This window comes from Callithrix jacchus, chromosome 3 (assembly GCF_049354715.1).
Source record: "Callithrix jacchus isolate 240 chromosome 3, calJac240_pri, whole genome shotgun sequence".
NCBI lineage: Eukaryota > Metazoa > Chordata > Mammalia > Primates > Cebidae > Callithrix > Callithrix jacchus.
The window spans coordinates 29,805,223-29,820,071 of NC_133504.1; the positions used below are offsets into that span (position 1 = coordinate 29,805,223).

The 14,849-nt window shown below is 37.6% G+C and overlaps 1 protein-coding gene and 1 non-coding gene across 8 annotated transcripts in view; one reads left to right on the forward strand and one right to left on the reverse strand.

Annotated features, from left to right (window-relative positions):
* Positions 1-14,849, reverse strand: part of KLHL2 (kelch like family member 2) — a 122,325-nt gene that overhangs the window by 23,814 nt on the left and 83,662 nt on the right. For all 7 annotated transcript variants that reach the window (XR_013532829.1, XR_013532830.1, XR_004740540.3 and 4 more), the window contains 3 exons: positions 5,309-5,418; positions 1,888-2,004; positions 29-178 (listed from right to left, as the gene is read on the reverse strand). Coding sequence is in view for 3 of the 7 variants with exons in the window: in XM_078366315.1 (XP_078222441.1) it covers positions 29-178; positions 1,888-2,004; positions 5,309-5,418 (377 nt within the window). In the remaining 4 variants the exon portion in view is untranslated. The remainder of the gene's footprint in view (positions 1-28; positions 179-1,887; positions 2,005-5,308; positions 5,419-14,849) is intronic.
* On the forward strand, positions 6,115-6,300 carry LOC118152416 (U2 spliceosomal RNA). Its single transcript, XR_004741197.3, has one exon. It is a non-coding gene; the product is annotated as a U2 spliceosomal RNA (small nuclear RNA).

Here is a 14,849-nt window from a genome sequence, read left to right on the forward strand (position 1 = left end):
TAATAACAAGCATGAACAACAATCCTACTTTGGGAAGGTTCATGGGTGTCCTCAGCCGGGTCCGGACACTCTTCATTAATATACGCTGCTCTGTCGGCAGCAAATGATACTTCATTGCTTCAATGAGGTAATCTTTGCAAGCACTGCTATTCTTGACCAATGCTTCCTCTTCCACCCTCTGTAACAAGAAATCAGACACATCCCCTAAAGGTAGAGCTATTTCACAATTAAATTGCTGAAGAAAAAGAAGTAAAGTAGAGGAAAAAAACAGCAACTATGCCCTTTAGTCTAAATGTAAATAAGGAAAGTTTATATACACAACTAAGAGAAAAATAAATAAAAAATGCTCAAGTATCTGGCCTGCAGAAAATAACATATTTAGGTAATAAAGAGAAGAACTGCAATGAAAAATTATAAACTTCAATGTTAGCTATAGAATATGATGAACGCTAAAGATATTATAATCACCTGTTTTTAACTTTAACCATCAAGCCAAAAAGTAAGAAAACAAAAAACAAAATTTAGATAATACATCCTTCAGGTGGCAATACTAATAAGTTAATGATACCTTTTTCAAACACAAGTGAGCAGTAAAATATCCAGAAAAGAGATTAAAAATACCTTAAAGCAATGTGCCTATAACACAAATAAGTCTTGTACTGCCTAGCCTGACATCAAATGCAGGACAGGCTTTTGGATTCGTTTTCTTTTCAGTTTTTTGGAGATAGAGTCTCACTCTGTGGCTCAAGCTGGAGTGCAGTGGCACAATCTTGGCAAACTCCACCTGCCGGGTTTAAGCAATTCTCTTCCCTCACCTTTTTGAATGGCTGGGACTACAGATGCCTGCCACCATGTCTGGCTAATTTTTCATTTTTAGTAGAGACGGGGTTTTGCCATGTTGGCCAGGCTTGTGTCGAACTCCTGGCCTCATGCGATCTGCCTGCCTCAGCCTCCCAAAGTGCTAGGATTACAGATGTGAGCCATTGACTGCACCCAGCCTTTTGGATCATTTTCTTAAAACCAGAAGACCCGTGTTTACAGAGATCACAAAAAGTAATGAGGTTTCAAGAAATCCTAAAATGTTCAAACCTAATCTCTTAATAAATGATTCTTCCAATGGTCTCAACTATTAAAAATAATGCTGAAATGTTCCTACTAGGATTCTAATAATAAAAGAGCAAATTTAAAATTATTTGGAGACCATTAAAGAATCATTTATTCATATTTATTTCAAATAACTTTTTCCCTCAGCTTAGAAATAAAGACAGAAATCAAATGCATGCCACTATTAAATTATGAAGTAAAATTAAACAGTATTTGGGTCAGACCTCAAAATTCCAGGTCTGCAGGGGAATCAGAAGAGGCTATAAAAAGAAAAAACAGTAAAGAAGACGCAAAGCAATGACTGCCACAGGGACATTTATTTGCATGCATTTAAATGACCACAAATAAGTTCCAGAGCTTACTTACACAAATCAAAAACAAGGGCAGAAGCAAACTTCTAAGAGCAGGGAATGGCAGCTGGGCGTAGTGGCTCATAGCTATAATCCCAGTACTTTGGGAGGCCGAGGTGGGCAGATCACTTGAGGTCAAGAGTTTGAGACCAGTCTGGCCAACAGGGCAAAACCACATCTCTACTAAAACTTAGGCAAGGCTGTAGTGCACACCTGTAGTTTCAGCTACTCCACAGGCGGAGGTATGAGAATATTTTAAGCCCAGGAGGATAGTGCCACTGCACTCCAGCCTGCAAGGTCCTTGACTGTCTTCTGTCCTGTACTCTACAGATCTGCATTCTACAGCTCTTATTCCTGCTTGATAGGGATCTACATGCTGTCAGGCCAGTGACATGGTGCTATGTGGATTTGTATGTTTTGCATACACATTTACCTGAACTAAATATTCCCGAGGAAGCAAAGGTAACCGCACATGTTCCATCAGTCGAGCCATAAACTCTTGCCTCACATCCTTGTCATGGTTTACCCATGCAATTACTGCTTCAAATACCTTGCAGAAAATACAGGATAAGAAAAAATAAGAAATGAATTGTGTACCAAGGCATCTGGATAAACTATGAAACAACATTTTATATACAACTCTTGCTAAGACATCCAAGTTTAATTCACAGCTTAAATGTTTTCAAAATCCTGACTTGCAATGTACTTACAAAGCCTTCACCCTATTTCTTTTCTATTTACCCAAAATAATAAAGCAAAGTGATATTGTGGAATGAAAATCATGTACCCTTATAAATAAGTCAGGTTTGGCTTTTTTTTTTTTTTTCAGGTTTACAAACAAATGTTAAACTATACACATAAATCGAGGGCTTGAGGAATAGACTGTAAGAGTAGAATATATTAAAATGAGGTACTTTGAAATTTTTTTTTTACAAATTAAAAAATAAGGGCATTACTATTTACGATACACAACTGTGAGAAAGCTAATAAGCTAATATGAAGACACTACATATTTCCTTTTCAACTGATGAATATATCACTTAATACTCTTTAAAGGTTTGCAAGAAATGTTTGACAATATGCAAATGACTGAGACCAAAAATAGGTTATTTTGATCCAGGAATAAAGCAAGAAACTAAAAATAATGCACATTAAAATTAACACCCCTTTTTAATTCATTCTGTCAACAAGTATTTATCAAGTGTCTCTTTTGTGTCAGGTGCTAGAGATTACGTGAACAAGACAGTTTGCTTTCTGGCAATTCTATCTAATATTTCCCAGTTCTGTCTTCTCTACCCCCTGCTTCTACTATCCCACATCAAAACCTACTGCTCACTGGTATGAGTTCAACATCCTCTTATCTGGCCGTCACCTCATTTTTGGTCCATTCTGCCCACCACCACGATAGCTAGTCTCCAAAGATAGTCTCCTAATAAACCACATCTCCCAGATCCATACCCTTATATAGTAACCTTCCACACTGAATCTAAGCTGGCCCTGTGTAACCAGTAGAGCGTGGAGGAAGTGACACTGTGATTTCTGAAGGTAGGTCTTAAGCAGCCTCGCTACTTTTACTTTGAAATGCTCATTTGAAGGAAGCCAAATGTCATGTAAGAAGTCTGGCTACTTGAAACAACCACACCATGAGAAACCAAAGCAAGTTACAGAGAAGAAAGGGAGGGGAGAGAGAGGGAGACCTAGAAAGAGACCAATCAACCCTGAGCCCAGAAGCCAGACAAAAGTGAGTGGAGGAGCCAGACTGGACATTATAGATCCACAAGATGCCACGTGCAGAAGAACTGAAGCTCCAGACCTATGGCTCCAATAGAACCATGCCAGATTATCTCCAGCCATCTGGGTCACCTTAGCTGAGGCCTCAGACACTGTGGGGCAGAGACAAGCTGTCCCTATTGTTCTGCATGAATTTTGACCATAGAATTGTCAGCATAATAAAATGGTTATCGTTTGTTTTTTTACATTTTGTAATGACTTAGCTAGCAGCAGAAAACCACAACAGCCCTCATGATATTTCTATAATGCAGGTTTTAGCATGATTTTCTCCCCTTGTTTAAAACCCTTCTAAGGCTCTTCATCACTACAATAAAGTTTTCTCTAATGTAACTGAGAAGATGTTTTATTATATCATCTTCCCATTTTATCTTCCACCACTCTCATATTCTAAATTTCCATCATACCGAACACATTGAATACAACTATTCTTTCACACCTCTTTACATTTGTATATTCTGCTTCTTCTATCTGGAATGCCCTCTGCATTCCCACACATCCCTATTTCTCTGGGAAATTCAGACCCATTTTTAAAAGACTTGAAATATATATCTGAACCAAGCTGAACTATCATCCCCATTCCTAGCCCCATCCCTGGAAAAACCAAATACTCCCACGGTACCCTTTACAGCATTCTGTAATCAATTATTTACCCTACTGGCTGTTCCTCAAGTCTATGGGTAACAAATTCTATTTTGCTAATCTTCTCTTCTCTAGGAGCCCATGCCAGTGTCTGGTACATAATAGGCACTCAATATGTGTCTATTAAATGTGAACAGTAATGTCATCATCCTCTGTATTTCTAGTATGCTAATATTACATATCTCACAAACACTTTCACATTTTTTAATACTGTAAATATTAGAGTAAATGTGTCTTTTACCCCCAGATGAAATGAATATCCTTGAGAAAGAGAATCAGAGTTTACACAACTTTAAATGCAAAGCACATAAAGGAGAAACTCAAGTTTCCTTTCCTCTAAGCACAATGTCTTCACAGCTTTTGTGCTCTCATTTCCATGTGCTACAAACCCCACCCAAAGAAAAATAGCTCCTAAGAAGAGCTTCTCTCTCCAGCGATATGAAAAGTGCAGGTGGCTGACAAAGGCAACCCAAAACGTGGAGAGACAAAAGACTACAATCAGAAGCAGTAGCTGCACAGAGAGGGAGAAAGGGAGGGAGGAAGGAAGGATGGACCAACTGGCAGAGTGAGATATGTCATAGGGAACCAACTTAAAGGAAGGCGACCATCAACCCACCTAAAGAAAGGTGACAATCAAGAATGTTCAGTCTAGAACTACCAAAACTTTGTCATCCTAGGTAACCTCTTTCAACTCAGAAGACAGGGAAACTACTTTAATAACAAATACTGTGTTCATATCATAATTCCTATATACATTAAGTTGTAGAAAGAAACTGGTTTCCAAAAAAGCATTTGTTTCAGATAGTTTAATGTGCATAAGCTCTTGCTGTGGAGGTCAAGTACAAAACTCTAATGTCTAAAAATGTACGGAACCTCTCATGAAGTGAAGACACAGAATAATTTACATAGACAATCAACAAGTCCTGAGTTTTCTTTTTTTCCTCCAGAATCCCTTCCTGAAGTAACTAGCTAAGTTTCTTAACTTTCAGAGTTAGGCATCACTGGCTGCCACTACACATACAGGATCACAAAGATACAAAATAAAGTGAAATTAAAAAAAAAAAAGGAAATGAGCCGGGCGCGGTGGCTCATGCCTGTAATCCCAGAACTTTGGGAGGCCGAGGCGGGTGGATCACGAGGTCAAGAGATCGAGACCATCCTGGTCAACATGGTGAAACCCCGTCTCTACTGAAAAATACAAAAAATTAGCTGGGCATGGTGGTATGTGCCTGTAATCCCAGCTACTCAGGAGGCTGAGGCAGGAGAACTGCCTGAACCCAGGAGGCGGAGGTTGCAGTGAGCCAAGATCACGCCATTGCAGTCCAGCCTGGGTAACAAGAGCGAAACTCCATCTCAAAAAAAAAGAAAAAAAAAAAAAAAAAAGGAAACATCACCGCATGCTGGGAAAAGAAAAATATCCTTACCTTCTCTTCTGAGGAAATGGTAAGTTTGTCACTTGAGATTAAGCTGCACACTTGCTCAATGCCAAGATTGAGAAATTCTTCACTAAGGACGACATCTGCAAAATGATGCTCTGTTTGGAAATTAAGAAGAAAATCCATTAACATCAACACTCCATTATAATAGTTTCAAGCTGCTTAAAAAAGGGTTTTCTTAATTTAATCTAACTTAAGGAGAAAACGAATTGCACACCTCTAGGCAAGAATTAACAAAACAAACCCAAACAAACTCAGAGATACCTGGGGAAGTACCTTCAGTGATTTGTTTATACTACAGCACAGTAGCAGCATAAGTAGGGAAGCTGCCTTAATATACATGCACTTAGCTGAATCACTCTTGTTTTACATGGTGGTATTTTAGGCTTAAAATATCTACTCCTTATGTGGTAAGACACTCTGAGTACCTAAATTTGTAAAACCTTTTGATTACAGAAGTCAGATAAAGAACATGATGTTATATTGTCAGATCCTACAACCTATCATGTAAAACACTAGAGGGTGGTTTCTTAAGGAGTAAGGAAGAAAGCCCTGCTTTACTTGGAAACTAAAGAAATCTCAAATGCTGGTCAATCTGAATATATGACCAACATTTTTTTAAAAAGAGACAGAATTGCTTTATGATATAGATAGCTCTGTTTTCTAAATAAATAGTTTATTTCAGGATCAAATGATATGATTTTATGTCTCAATCCATATCCAGAAACTTGTAAAATTAGTAATTCTTAAATACTTAAAAAATTTTTTCCTTGATTTCACAAATATGACCACTCTTCCCAAGTCTTGGCCTTTTGGCTAAGATCAAGTGTAGTATCTGTTCTTAATCAGTTTAATATCTGATATATCTCTATCCAAGGGTGGAAAGACTATCAGTGTAATGATTGAAAAACTTATAAAGAACGAATCTTTTATAAAATAACCTTTCTTTCAAATCCATCTCTCATAGAGTATGAGCTCACAAGGGAATGTGGTGGTTTGGGCTGCAAAGTCAGACATACCAGGGTTGAATCCCAGCTCTGCCATGTGCTAGCGTGTACAACCTTGGGCAGTTATGTAATTTCCCTAAGCCTTGGTTTCCTCATCTATAAAATGAGAATAATAAAAATAGTAAGATTCCTAAGAGAATTAAATAAGCTAGTGGTTTATAAAGAACCTAGAACTGTGTCTGTAGAGAGTAAGGATTCAATAAATCAGCTGTAGGTTAATATTCTAAATTCTAAAGTAATATTTTGCTAGAAAATCTAGGTTAATTTCTAGGTCATCACAATGAACCATATTTGTTTCACCTTATAAAACCGTTATTTAAAAAAGGGTTTACGCATGTTTTCACTCATAAGTGGGTATTGAACAATGAGAACACATGTACACAGGGAGGGGAACATCACACACTGGGGCCTGTCAGGGGGTGGGGGGCTAGAGGATGAATAGCATTAGGAGAAATACCTAATGTAGATGACAGGGTGATGAATGCGGCAAACCACCACAGTATGTGTATACCTACCTATGTAACGAACCTGCATGTTCTGCACATGTAGCCCAAAACTTAAAGTATAATAAAAAAATTAAATTTAACTTAAAAAAGGGTTTATAAAGGGATTTTATAAGGTGAAATAAAGATCCATTTCAAATATGTATTTCAACATACCACAAAAAGGAATGGTTGGCTTCCTTCAACAAAATTTGAAAAATAAAATCTGTGTTTTCATAAATGTCATGAAAAACTATTCCATTTATAAAAGGTTGGCCAGGCATGGTGGCTCACACCTGTAATCCCAGCATTTGGGAGGCCAAGGTGGCTGGATCACCTGAGGTCAGGAGTCTGAGATCTGGCCAATATGGCGAAACCCCATCTCTACTAAAAATACAAAGGTAGCTTGGCATGGTGGTGCACACCTGTACTTCCAGCTACTTTGGAGGCTGAGGCAGGAGGACTGCTTGAACCTGGGAGGCAGATGTTGCAGTGAGCTGAGATCATGCCACTGCACCCCAGCACGGGCAACAGAGTAAGATTCTGTCTCCAAAAAAAAAAATGTTCGCCACAAGATAACTATAAAAATAATAAGGAGCTCTAAAATGTTTGTATTTACAAAATTTTTTAAAACTCAAAAATTCTTGCCACACAATTGTTTGAAGCTCAGACTTGACCAAGCAAGGTATTTCACTGAAATAAATATGAAATTGAAGATGAAAATGACAAATACAGTTGGACCTCCATATCCACAAGTTCTATATCTGCAGGTTCAACCAACCTCAAATAAAAAAGCTTTGAAAAAAAATACAATAACAAAACAACTATTTACATAGTGCATATACTATTAGGTAAAATAAATAATCTATTTAAAGTATATAAGAAGCCGAGCATAGTGGATCACACCTGTAATCCCAGCATGTTGAGAGGCTGGGGTAGGAGAATTGCTTGAAGCCAAGAGTTCAAAACTAGCCTGGGCAACAAAAAGAGATCCTGTCTCTACAAAAAATTTAAAAATTAGCCAGGCACAGTAGTGCACATCTGTAGTCCCCGCTACTTGGGAGGCTGAAGCAGGAAGATTGCCTGAGCAGAGGAGTTTGAGGCTGCAGTGAGCTAGGATCACACTACTGCACTCCAGCCTGGGCAACTGGGTAAGGGCTTATCTCTTACCCAGAATTTCACATCCAGCCAAACTAAGCTTCATAAGTGATGGAGAATTAAATCCTTTACGGATAAGCAATTGCTGAGAGATTCTGTCATTACCAGACCTGCCCTACAAGAGCTCCTGAGGAAAACGCTAAACACAGAAAGGAAAAACCAGTACCAGCCACTGCAAAAAAGAACCAAATGGTAAAGACCAAAGATGCAATGAAGATATTATGCCAACCAAAGGGCAAAACAACCAACCAGTAATAAAATGGCAGGATAAAACTGACACATAACAATATTAACATTAAATGTAAATGGGCTAAATGCCCCAATCAAAAGACACAGACTGGCAAATTGGATAAAAAGCCAAGAACCATCAGTGTGCCATATTCAGGAGACCCATCTCACGTGCAAAGACACAAATAGACTCAAAATAAAGGGATGGAAGATTTACCAAGTAAATGAAGAGCAGAAAAAAGCAGGGGTGGCAATCCTAGTCTCCGATAAAATGGACTTTAAGCCAACAAAGATCAAAAGGGACAAAGAAGGATATTACATAATGATAAAAGGATCAATGCAACAAGAACTAACTATCCTAAATATATATGCACCCAATGCAGGAGCACTGAGATACATAAAGCAAGTCCTTAATGACCTACCAGAGACTTAAACTCCCAAACAATAACAGTCGGAAACTTTAACATTCCTCTGTCAATATTGGACAGATCAATGAGACAGAAATCAACAAGAAAATCCAGGACTTGAATGCAGAGCTGGACCAAGCAAACTTAACAGACATTTACAGAACTCTTAACCCCAAATCCATAGAATATACATTCTTCTCAGCACCACATTACACTTACTCTAAAATCGACCACACAATTGGAAGTAAATCATTCCTCAGCAAATGCAAAAGAACGGAAATCATAACAAAGAGTCTCTCAGACCACAGTGCAATTAAATTAGAACTCAGGATTAAGAAACAAACTCAAAACCGCACAACTTCATGGAAAATGAACAACTGATTCCTGAATGTCGACTGGATAAACAATGAAATGAAGGCAGAAATAATGATCTTCGAAACCAACGAGAACAAAGACACAACATACCAGAATCTCTGGGACACATTTAAAGCAGTATCTAGAGGGAAATTCACAGCAATAAATGCCCACGTGAGGAGCAAGGAAAGGTCTAAAATCAACACCCTATCATCAAAATTGAAGGAGCTAGAGGAGCAAGATCAAAAAAATTCAAAAGATAGCAGAAGACAAGAAATAACTAAGATCAGAGCAGAACTGAAGGAGATAGAGACACAAAAAAAGACCTTCAAAAAAATCAACAAATCAAGAAGCTGGTTTTTTGAAAAGATCAACAAAATAGATAGACTGCAAGCCAGACTAATAAAAAAGAAAAGAGAGAAGAATCAAATAGATGCAATAAAAAACGATAAAGGAGACATCACCACCGATTCCACAGAAATACAAACTACCATCAGAGATTACTACAAACAACTATATGCACACAAACCAATAAATCTGGAAGAAATGGATAAATTCCTGGACACTTGCACTCTCCTAAGACTAAACCAGGAAGAAGTTGAAACCTGGAATAGACCAGTAACAAGGGCTGAAGTGGAGGTAGCAATTAAAAGCCTACCAACTAAAAAACGCCCAGGTCCAGACAGGTTTACAGCCGAATTCTACCAGACGTACAAAGAGGAGCTGGTACCATTCCTTCTGAAACTACTCCAAACAACACAAAAAGAGGGAATCCTTCCCAAATCATTTTATGAGACCAACATCATCCTAATACCAAAACTGGGGAGACAGACAACTGAAAAAGAAAACTTTAGGCCAATATCCGTGATGAACATTGAGGCGAAAATCTTCAATAATATACTGGCAAACAGAATGCAACAGCAAATCAAAAAGCTTATTCATCATGACCAAGTAGGCTTCATCCTTGGGATGCAAGGCTGTTCAACATACACAAGTCTATACACATAATCCATCACATAAACAGAACCAAAAACAAAAACCATATGATTATCTCAATAGATGCAGAGAAGGTCTTTGACAAAATTCAACAGCCCTTTATGCTAAAAACCCTTAATAAACTAGGTATCGATGGAACACATCACAAAATAATAAAAGCTATTTATGACAAACCCACAGCCAATATTATACTGAACAGGCAAAAACTGGAAGCATTCCCTTTGAATTCTGGCACTAGACAAGGATGTCCTCTCTCACCACTCCTATTCAATATAGTATTGGAAGTTCTGGACAGAGCAATCAGGCAAGAAAAAGAAATAAAGGGTATTCAATTAGAAAAGAGGAAGCCAAATTGTCTATATTTGCAGGTGACATGATTGTAATATTTAGAAGACCCCATCGTCTCAGCCCAAAATCTCCTGAAACTGATAAGCAAATTCAGCAAAGTCTCAGGATACAAAATCAATGTGCAGAAATCAAAGCATTCCTATACAACAGTAACAGAGAGCCAAATCAAAAGTGAACTCCCATTCACAATTGCTACAAAGAGAATAAAATACCTAGGAATACAACTAACAAAGCATGTAAAGGACCTCTTCAAGGATAACTACAAACCCTGCTCAATGAAATAAGAGAGGACACAAACAGATGGAAAAACATTCCATGCTCATGGTTGGGAAGACTCAACATTGTGAAAATGGCCATATTGCCCAAAGTAATTTATAGATTCAATGCTATCCCCATCAAGCTACCAATGACCTTTTTCACAGAACTGGAATAAACCATTTCAAACTTCATATGGAACCGAAAGAGAGCCCGTATAGCCAAAACAATCTTAAGCAAAAATAACAAAGCTGGAGGCATCATGCTGCCTGACTTCAAACTATACTACAAGGCCACAGTAATCAAAACAGCATGTTACTGGTACCAAAACAGAGACATAGACCAATGGAACAGAACAGAGGCCTCAGAAGCAACACCACGCATCTACAATCATCTGATCTTTGACAAACCTGACAAAATCAAGCAATGGGGAAAGGATTCCCTGTTTAATAAATGGTATTGGAAAACTGGCTAGCCATGTGCAGAAAGCAGAAACTGGACCCCTTCCTGACACCTTACACTAAGATTAACTCCAGATGGGTTAAAGATCTAAATAAGACCTAACACCATAAAAATCCTATAAGAAAACCTAGGCAAAACCATTCAGGATATAGGCATAGGCAAGGACTTCATGGCTAAAACACCAAAAGCAATGGCAACAAAAGCTAAAATAGACAAATGGGATCTAATTAAACTCCAGAGCTTCTGTACAGCAAAGGAAACAATCATTAGAGTGAACCGGCAACCAACAGAATGGGAAAAAATTTTTGCAATCTACCCATCTGACAAAGGGCTAATATCCAGAATCTACAAGGAACTAAAACAGATTTACATGAAAAAAAAAAAACAAAAAAAGAGCCCATTCAAAAGTGGGCAAAGGATATGAACAGACACTTTACAAAAGAAGACATCTATGAGGCCAACAAACATGAAAAAAATGCTCATCATCACTGGTCATTAGAGGAACACAAATCAAAACCACATTGAGATACCATCTCACACCAGTAAGAATGGCAATCATTAAAAAATCTGGAGACAACAGATGCTGGAGAGGTTGTGAAGAAATAGGTAGGAATGCAAATTAGTGCAACCATTGTGGAAGACAGTGTGTAGATTCCTCCAGGACCTAGAAATAGAAATACCATTTGACCCAGCAATCCCATTAATGGGTATATACCCAATGAATCATAAATTGTTCTATTATAAAGACACGTGCACACTGCAGCACTGTTTACAATAGCAAAGACCTGGAACCAACCCAAATGTCCATCAACAATAGACTGGATAAAGAAAATGTGGCACATATACACCATGAAATACTATGTAGCCATAAAAAACAATGAGTTCATGTCCTTCATAAGGACATGGATGAATCTGGAAACCATCATTCTCAACAAACTGAGACCAGAACAGAAAATCAAACACCACATGGTATCACTCATAGGCAGGTGTTGAACAATTAGAACACGTGGACACAGGGAAGGGAGCATCACACACTGCGGTCAGTTGAGGGGGCGACAAGGGGAGGGACAGCAGGGGGTAGGGAGGGTGGGAGAGATAACGTGGGGAGAAATACCAGATACAGGTGATGGGGGAGGAAGGCAGCAAACCACCTTGCCATGTATATACCTATGCAACAATCCTGCATGATCTGCACATGTACCCCAGAACCTAAAGTAAAATAAAAATAAAGTATATGGGAGGTTGTGTGTAGGTTGTATGCAAATACTATACCATTTTATATAAGGGACTGGAGAACCTGTGGATTTTGGTACCTGTTGGAGTTCTTAGAACCAATACCCCATGGATGTACATACCAAGGGATAAATGTAGATCAATGAAACAGAATAGAGAGCCCAGCAATAGACCCCACAAAAGCACAGTCAACTGATCTCTGACAAAGAAGCCAAGGCAATTCAATAGAGAAAGAACAGTCTTTTCAACAAATGATGTTGCGACAACTGAACATCCATATGCAAAAAAAATCTACACAGACTACATTGCTCACAAAAATTAACTCAAAATGGATCAGAGACTTAAATGTAAAACACAAAACTTAGCATCTAGAAGATAACACAGGAGAAAATTTAACTAACCTTGGGTATGGTGATGACTTTTTAGATACAACATTAAAAGTATTATCCATGAAAAATAAAATGGATAAGTTGGATTTCATTAAAATTAATAACTTCTGCTTTGCAAAGGACACTCTTAAAAAATAAAGCCACAGATTGGGGGAAAATCTTTGCAAAACACATCTGATAAAGGACTGTTATCTAAAATATAAAAAGAACACTTAAAGCTCAACAGTAAGAAAATAAACAAATCAACTAAATAATGAGCAAAAAGATCTCAATGGATACTTCACCAAAGAAGACATGTATAGATGGCAAATAAATATAGGGAAAGATGCTCAATATTATATGTCATTAGAGAACTGCATACTAAAACATCAATGAGACACCATTTACATATCTATTGGAAAAGCTGAATTCCAAAACACTGACAACATCAATGCTGACAAGAATGTGGAATGGCAGGAACTCTCGTTCACTGCTGGTGGGAAATCAGTTTGGCAGTTTCTTCCAAAATCAAATACAGTCTTACTATAAAATTCAGCAACCTTGGTATTTACTGAAATAAACTGAAAACCTATGGCCACACAAAAACCTGCACACAAATATTTATAGCAGCTTTATTTTTTATTTCTATTTTTGTATTTTTCCAACTTTTTTTTTAAGTTCCAGGATACATGTGCAGGTTTGTTGCACAGGAAAACGTGTGCCAAGGTGGTTTGCTGCACCTATCAACCTATCACCTAGGTTTTAAGCTCAAGCAGCTTTATTTATAATTGCTAAAACCTTGAGGCAACCAAGATGTCCTTCAACTGGTGAACTGATAAACTGTGGTACAAACATACAATGGAATAGTATTCTGTGATTAAAAGAAATGAATTGTTAAATCATGAAAATATGTGGAAAAACCTTAAATGCACATTGCTAAATGAAGTCAATCTGAAAAGACGACATCTATACGATTCCAACTATATGACGTCTGAAAAAGGCAAAATTATGCAAACAGTAAAAAGACTAGTGTTATCAGGGGTCTGCTGCAGAAAGAAAGGGAGAGATGAACAGGCATGTTTTGGGGCAATGAAACTATTATATAATGGTGGATAAATGACATCATATATTTGTCAAAACCTATAGTATATACAACACAAAGAGTAAACCTTACTATAAAGGACAGATTCTAGTTAATAGTAATATATCAGTATTAGCTCATCAATTGTAACAAACATGCCATACTAAGTAAGGTAAGACGCCAACATGGGAAACTGTGGGTGAGGCAGACAAGAGTAAGGGGGTACACAGAACTATACTTCTGTAATCTAAAACTCCTTTAAAAATAAAGTCTAGTAGCTAAAAAAGTATGCATTAACAAAGAATAATATGAATGACAAACTTGTGATTGAATTTGTAGTTGATAAAAGTCAAACTAGAAAAAAAAGCCATGTTGGTATTTTTTAAATATGCAAACTAAACATTAAACTTAAATATCCACTTTGAAGAGATACCCTTATAGCACAATGGTACTTCAAAACCTAGTATGAAAGAATGTTTTATAGAATTTAGGATTACAGATTTTTTTTTTTTTTTGAGACACTCTCTCACTCTGTCAGCCAAGTTGGAGTGCAGTGGTGCAATCTAGGCTCATAACAAACTCCACCCTCTGGGTTCAAGCAATTCTCCTGACTCATCCTTCCGAGTAGCTGGGATTACAGGGGCCTGCCACCTCACCCGGCTAATTTTTTTATTTTTAATAGAGACGAGGTTTCACAATGTTGGCCAGGCTGGTCTTGAACTCTTGACCTCAGGTTAACTGCCAGGCTCAGCCTCTCAAAGTGCTGGGATTACAGGCATGAACTACTGCTCCAAGCTGGATTATAGATATTAAAAAGCCATCATGATTAATTGCAAAAGTACTTTCTATATCTAAAATATAATCCTGCTAAATCCTGACTTTACCAGAACTTTATATATAAAAAAAAAGTATACACCAAGAAAGTTTTCTTTATACACTAGGAAAAAAGGAAAAACTTTTTCAATAGTTGAATTTGTTTTTTAAAGACTGAACGTATTTAAAAGAAAAAAAAGATTCTTTATATAGAGTTCCAAAGTAGCCAGGTGCAATGGCTCACGTATACAAACCCAGCAGCTTGGAAGGCTGAGGGGTGTAGATCACTTGAGTCCAAGAGTTCACAACCAGCCTGGGCAACATAGCAAAACACCGT